This window comes from Apodemus sylvaticus, chromosome 22 (assembly GCF_947179515.1).
Source record: "Apodemus sylvaticus chromosome 22, mApoSyl1.1, whole genome shotgun sequence".
NCBI lineage: Eukaryota > Metazoa > Chordata > Mammalia > Rodentia > Muridae > Apodemus > Apodemus sylvaticus.
The window spans coordinates 54,390,143-54,396,843 of record NC_067493.1 but is presented as its reverse complement, the minus strand read 5'-3'; the positions used below and the strand labels follow the sequence as shown (position 1 = coordinate 54,396,843).

Sequence of the window (6,701 nt, the reverse complement as noted above, 5' to 3'; positions counted from 1 at the left end):
AGTGCAGAGGAGAGCTTGCAGCACAGGTCACACTTGGGAGATCTACCAAAGCTGTCTGTACCCGGCTGCGGGGCTCTGTCCGACCATGGACTGCATTGCTTTGAGTTTTTGTTTAGTTGTTTGGTTTTGTTGTTGTTTTTAATTTATATGAGTACACTGTGGCTATCTTCAGACACACCAGAAGAGGGTGTCAGATCCTATTACAGATGGTTGTGAGCCACCATGTGGTTGTTGGGAATTGAACTCAGGACCTCTGGAAGAGCAGATGGTGCTCTTAACTGCTGAGCCATCTCTCCTGCCTTGCTTGTGTGTGTTTTTGAGACAGGGTCTCACAGTGTACCCTTGGGTGGCTGGAAACATTGTATGTAGACCAGACAGGCCTCAAATTCACAGAAATCCATCTGCCTCTGCCTCCCAAGTGCTGGGATTAAAGGCGTGTGTCACCATACCTGGTTTGTAGGTATTCATTTAAAAATAGGTAAATAAAGGAAGGAAGGTTGGGGACTGGAGAGGCAGCTCAGTGGTTAGAGCACTGGCTACTCTTGCAGAGGACCTGGGTCTGGTTCCCAGCACCCACCTGATGCTACAAGGCTCATAACCCTCCAAAACTCTAGTTCCAAGAACCTCATGCCCTCAGACGTCTGTAGGCACCAGGTCTACATGCGGTGCACATGCATACAGTCAAAACACTCAAAACCCATAAACAGAAACTGCAGTGTTATTCTGGGAGCGTGGTGGAGGCATGCATGTGCCACCGCATGCTACCACGTGCACGTGGAGGTCAGAGGAGAATGTGAGGAGGAAGTCCCTTCCTTCTTCCAGGCTCTCGGGTCTGTTTGGCTAGGGCTTTGACCTGCTGAGCCATCTTGCCGGCTCACTCCTTACGTATTCATGGAAAAAATGGTGGAGTTGATGCAGATGTTAATTGGCTTCACCAGCAGGCACAACAGCGTGGGCCCCATCTGTTTTTCTCTGTCTCGGTGAGGCGCAAAGTGAGGCTCTCCTTGCCTGATGGCCTTCCCGTCTGCAGCCAGGCCTGCTTCTGAGCAGATTCTCCGGGCCTTGTCCACCACACACCGCAGAGACTGCTCCTTCAGAGCTTGTTGTGCACCCCGATTCAGTTGCATTTTGCTCACAACGTTTTTGAGTAGGAAACAGGAGTGTGCACTGGGTGGGCTTGTTATCGGTAGCTGCTGTGTGGTGGTCCACATTTCCTGACCGTCTGCCTCCTCTGGTCAGCCTTGTGTGTGCTGTCACTGTTCCCCCAGATACCACCCCCCCCCCCACCGCTTTTGTTATAGTGTTGAGTTGTGTAGGCGTGGCTAACAGGTCACTCCCTGCCGGTGCGCACTTGGTGATTTCTGGGTCTCCCTGTTTACTGTAATGTTGCAGAGAGCAGTTTGTGCATGTGTTTGTTCCAGTTCTGCTGTAACTTCTTAAGTGGGTTCCTGCCACATAGTGTTCTAAAGTGTGCTGTCATACCTGACCTGTCCAGGGGTGTGTGCCTCTGGTGGCACAGGTGGCAGGAGGGGTCACTCCTTTTACTGGCAAGAGGATGGCGTGGTTTTCAGACGCAGTCCAGTCCTTTCCCTTCCGCCCTGAGAATGTGGCTCTATGTGGCTGGGTGGAAGGGGCTGTGTGGGACGCACGCTCAGCAGCACCAGGGTTCTGACCAGCCTGCCCATGGGCCACACCCCTTCCTCTAGGAGGCTGATGGGCGGATCCTGCAGGCTCTCCTGGAGAAGGAAGATGAACTGCAGAGAGTCGAGCTGGCCAGGCAGGAGCAAGCCCGGGCCGATGCAGCCTGGATGAAGCAGGTGATCGAGGAGCAGCTGCAGCTGGAGAAGGCCCGTGAGGCCGAGCTGCAGCAGCTGCTGAGGTGAGGGGCAGTGCTGGGCGGGAGGCTCTGGGGGTGCCGTCAGCTCCCTGGACAGGCCACTTTTGTTCTGAGACATCTGTAACTCACTTACCATCCCCAGGGAACATGTCTTTGCTAGTGGCTTGGGGTGGTGACCTGATGTTCTTCAAGATGGAAATCATTACGATTCAGAGTTACGATGTGTTCATGTCAAGTCTCAAAACAGTGTAAGGAGATTTGCTTCCAGTGTGCAAATGTTCGGTGCTGCTTAGCTCTGTGACAACCGGTCTGGAGCCTAACGCGCTCCTGAAGATAGTGCCGCCATGGTGCCGTGGCTGGTCTCAACTCCTCAGTGACCTGTTCAGCACCCAGGGGCTGGGACTGCTGTCTATGCGCCTAGCTTGGGGCCTACAAGTCCAACCCATAGATGGAAATAGCCAAATAATAGGCAGTGTACACTGATGTCCAGACGCCATTCTTGGATCCTGACCTCTAGCCAAGTGGTGGGTATGTGGCTCGTGGCAACCAGAGCAGGTTGCAGGCCGCCTTGAGGTAAGCCAGTAGTCATCCCGGGAGTGGGGTGACCAGGCTCGGGCGCAGACAGTGGCCTCCTCCCGTCTCTGGCCTCATGGTTTATTACCTCAGCACTAACTGACCTAAAACACTATAGATGTGTCCTTAACTGTTGTCGTAGGAAAGCTGGTGGGATGCGCTTGTGAAGCAGGTGCCGGCGTGTGTCTCCTCCATCAGCCTTCGGGGATGGTGTGGAGCCTCTCCTGTCCCTTCTGTGTTTGTCCAGGGAGGAGGCCAAGGAGATGTGGGAGAAAAGAGAGGCGGAGTGGGCCCGAGAGCAGGTCGCGCGGGACAGACTGATGAGTGAGGTAATTCCAAAAAACATGTTTGTTTGTTTTTTCCCACCGTGCATTTGCTTTGGCGCGTTCTCACCAGCCTGTCTCTCAGCATCTCATTGGTGGTAATGCCCACAGCCGCAGTGCGCTTCTCCACCCTCGTGCGGGCTCCCTAGGGTCAGCAACTAGCAGTGCAGCTCAGGCCTGCGCTCTGGGTATCGGGGCGGATGAGGCTGGGTTGGTAGAGATGCGACTGTAGCCAGAGTGAGGCCTGGGACAGGTGTTTTAGACGGCAGCACAAACCTTCCTCCCCCCTTGGCCAGGTTCTGACCGGGAGGCAGCAGCAGATCCAAGAGAAGATCGAACAGAACCGGCGAGCGCAGGAGGAGACCCTGAGGCACAGGGAAAATCTCCTCAAGACTCTCGAGGAGGGGAAGCAGTTAGCTCAGCGAGCAAAGGAAGAGAGCGAAGAGTTGAAGTCAGCCAGGAAGCAGGAGCTGGAAGCCCAGGTGGGCACCACGGGCAAGGGCGGCCTCTCCAGGGCAGGACTGGACCCTGGGGGCAGCAGGCTGGCAAGGGTCTCAGGACACTGCAGGACAGAGCTCGGGCTTCCTTGATCCAGTCCTGCTTGTTGACCTCCAAATCCCTTTTGATTTCTTTTGTTTGGTTGGTTTGGTTTGGTTTTTTTTTTTTTTTTTTTTTTTTTTTTTTTGGTTTTTCGAGACAGGGTTTCTCTGTGTAGCCCTGACTGTCCTGGAACTCACTCTGTAGACCAGGCTGGCCTTGAACTCAGAAATCCAGCTGCCTCTGCCTCCCAGAGTGCTGGGATTACAGGTGTATGCCACCACTGCCCGGCTCAGTGCTGACATTTTAAAAGAATTCTGCATGTGTGGCTGTGAATGTGGATGTGCATACTTGTGTGCAGTGTCCAAGGCAGCCAGTAGGGGGCACTGGATCCCCTGGAGCTAAGTCACAAGCCGGTGAAAGCCACTCACCTGTGGTTGCTTCTCTGTGAGAGCAGTTTGTCCTGATCACTGAGCCATAGCTCTGTGGTGCCGGCTGCATTCTGGCGTCTTAGTCTGGAAGCCAGGTTCATGCCACCGTCCCTTCTCTTCTATCACATTGATCTCCAACACATGGCTGCATTCAGAGTTGTCACACGGTTCACAGCACGGTTCATGTCCGAATGGCCTTTCCCAGTGCTCAGGCTCTTGTCCTGACTGCTGGCACTTGCCGTCTGTGTCCTTGCTTGAAGGAGGGCTGTGCTCTACGGGCCTTGTCTCTGGTGACCTTGCTCTTGGTGTCCAGGTCGCGGAGCGCCAGGTCCAGGAATGGGAAGCAGTCCGGCAGGAGGAGGAGGAGGAGGAGGAGGCCAAGCAGGCAGAAAAACTCTCCAACGCTCTGCTGCAGCAGGAGGCGAGGACCATGGCGGAGGAGGGCTACCGGCCCAAGGTGGGCACCTGCCAGGTGCTCAGGGCCCATCCTGAGCTGCTCCTGTTTCCTCCCTGCGCCTGTCTATCCCGACTGTTGTTTGTTTATTTGTTTGTTTGGTTGTTTGGTTGGTTGGTTTTTTGGATTTGGTTTTTTTCGAGACAGGGTTTCTCTGTATAGCCCTGGCTGTCCTGGAACTCACTCTGTAGACCAGGCTGGCCTCGAACTCAGAAACCCGCCTGCCTCTGCCTCCCAAGTGCTGGGATTACAGGTGTGCGCCACCACCGCCCGACTGTGTCCCGACTGGTTGTAGCCTCTGTTCAAAGGCTGTCATTCCTTGACTGGACCTCAGATGGTCCAAGGGTTCTGCTCCGGTCCCTGCTGACCATGGGCCTGCCCACTCTGTTGGAGGACAGAGTGCAGTCTAGAAGAGCCCTGGCCATGGCTGATGAGAGGTGACAGCGGGATCAGGTCCTAGCTGCCCAGTGAAGCCAGGTGACCAAGAGATCTGTACCCGTCCCCCCCCCCTTTTCCTCTGCTTCTTGTCTCTTTATGAGCATCTTCATGTGTGAGCCCTGCGCAGGGCGCCATGGAGCATGTAGGGGCAAAGGCTGTCTGTCATGCCTGCCCTGGGGGACCCACTGACTAGACTCTGGACCTGGGCCAGCTGGCCCCTGGCGTTGTGAGGGGTGGATGCTGCAGAGGGAGCTGTCACTGCTTCCCTGTCAGAGAGCCGGGGTCTGGGTGGAGTAAGGCTAGAGTAGCTCTTCCATCTGCTGTAGGACTCAAAGCCCTTCACACGGAGGGCTCTAAGCACAGGGGACAGCATTTCCAACGTCACCTGAGCACGCATCAGTGTGTCTGGATGTGCTGCACGGGACACACGCAAGTGTCTCAGGGCAGGTCATAAGGAGGGCAAAGTCGAGGCTCTCTCAGCAGTGAGTGCCCACTCACCTGAGTGCTCCTAATCAGAGGGAGTTGGTTCCCAGCGTTCCAGACCGCTGGCCTGACCAAATGCTATGCTTTCTCTCCTCAGTCTCACGGACACCTCAGAATTGCCTGGGACTGATGGCGAGCACAAAGAAGCCGACTCGACACCGCTCCAGGCAGCTGTGTGCTGTTGGCTTGGCCAAGGCTCATGGTACTTCTGACTTAGTTGAGCCGTGCCTGCTGGGCACACCATGGTCCGTAGATGTCAGGATGCTGGGGGTGTGCAGCACCCCTGAGAGCCCTTCCCTGCCGTCCTCACCCTGATGGGCCTTACAGACTCATGGCAACGGTGCAACCAGATCATGCAATGCTTTATAAGTAGATTTTCAAGTTACTCTAAGAAGACGTCACATTCCATGACAGGATCCGTGATGTTTCTCTCGTCTCATCTGTAGCTGTCAGCTCAAGGGAGCACCAGCCAGAGGAGGAGGGAGCTGTTTGGGTTTTAGAATTGCCATTTAGAAGTTATTCTATTGGGGGCTCATAGGTCTTGGTGTAGTTATTTCCATTTATGAGCTGTGTGGCCCCAAAGACCACATGGTGTGTATTGTGGCAGAGCTGGCAGTCTGGAAAGACAGTGACAAAGGAGCCCTTGTTTGGAAGCATTGGGGGGCTGCCCATAGGGGCTGGGGGTGCTCATTGTGGGGTCCTCTTACCTGGTGGTCCTCAGCCCAGTGCTATACCACCAAGGAGAAAAAAAATCCTACCCCTGAACATGTGCTACCCCTGAAGAGTCCTCAAGGCCACTTGGTTGGCCAGCCTGATAAAGGCCGGGCCTTGCTAGGGACCTCCTGAGTCTGGGGAAGGCCTGTGAGCAGCACCATGGGAATTACGTGCCTAGGGTTACACGTGGCCCTGGAGAGACAGCATGAGACTCAGAATCACAGATGAGCGTGTCCCCACCGCCAGATCCCAGTCCCCCTCTGCAAGTGGCTCTGGGTCCCGGGATCAACAGTTGGGTTGGTATGACTTGTACCTTTCCGGAGCCCTCCTCTCATTTGCTTTCATCCCTGTATTCAAGATGCCGCAACTCTAGCTGATTATAGGGTGTTCTGTCTAGTTATGGGGACCCAGAGTCAGTCAGAAGAGTCAGGCTTGCGGCTGCCTGTCTTCCTCCTCCACGGGACCGGTTTTGTTGTTTCCTCTTCTGCCGAGGTTCTCCATGCAGCCCCAGCACTGCTTACTCTACACGTGTGCGTCCTCACCCTTTTCAGATGCTCACTAACTGTGAAGTAAAGCTGTGTTTCAGAGTCACCTCAGACTGTCACTGCTGCTGTCCATTGCAGTAGGCTGGTGGGCCCTGGATGTCTCTGGCCTGCCATCATGTAGCACAGGGTCCTGTTTGACTCAAAATGGATGGGTTGCAGCTGCTATGGCCATGGACTAATGGGTGGTCTGTGCAGACAGCGTGTCCTCTGCGCTGCTCTCCTCAGTCTCCTGAGGGGAGCTGGGCCTTAGGAAGGCCTGGCAGGAGGCAGACACTGGACTGAGCCATGGACAAACAGACATGAGACATGTTTGGCATGAGACAGCCTGGTGCCACAGGAAGGCAACACAGCCCCGCTCCTTTATGG

At 55.1% G+C, this 6,701-nt stretch overlaps 1 protein-coding gene across 1 annotated transcript in view; it reads left to right on the top strand.

Moving 5' to 3' along the window:
* Nucleotides 1–6,381, top strand: part of Tchp (trichoplein keratin filament binding) — a 13,925-nt gene extending 7,544 nt beyond the window's left edge. Inside the window, exons 9-13 of the mRNA XM_052168293.1 lie at nucleotides 1,707–1,879; nucleotides 2,658–2,739; nucleotides 3,030–3,215; nucleotides 4,015–4,158; nucleotides 5,174–6,381. Of these exons, the coding sequence (XP_052024253.1) occupies nucleotides 1,707–1,879; nucleotides 2,658–2,739; nucleotides 3,030–3,215; nucleotides 4,015–4,158; nucleotides 5,174–5,206 (618 nt within the window). The 3' untranslated portion in view covers nucleotides 5,207–6,381. The remainder of the gene's footprint in view (nucleotides 1–1,706; nucleotides 1,880–2,657; nucleotides 2,740–3,029; nucleotides 3,216–4,014; nucleotides 4,159–5,173) is intronic.
* The last annotated feature ends 320 nt before the right edge of the window (nucleotides 6,382–6,701 follow it).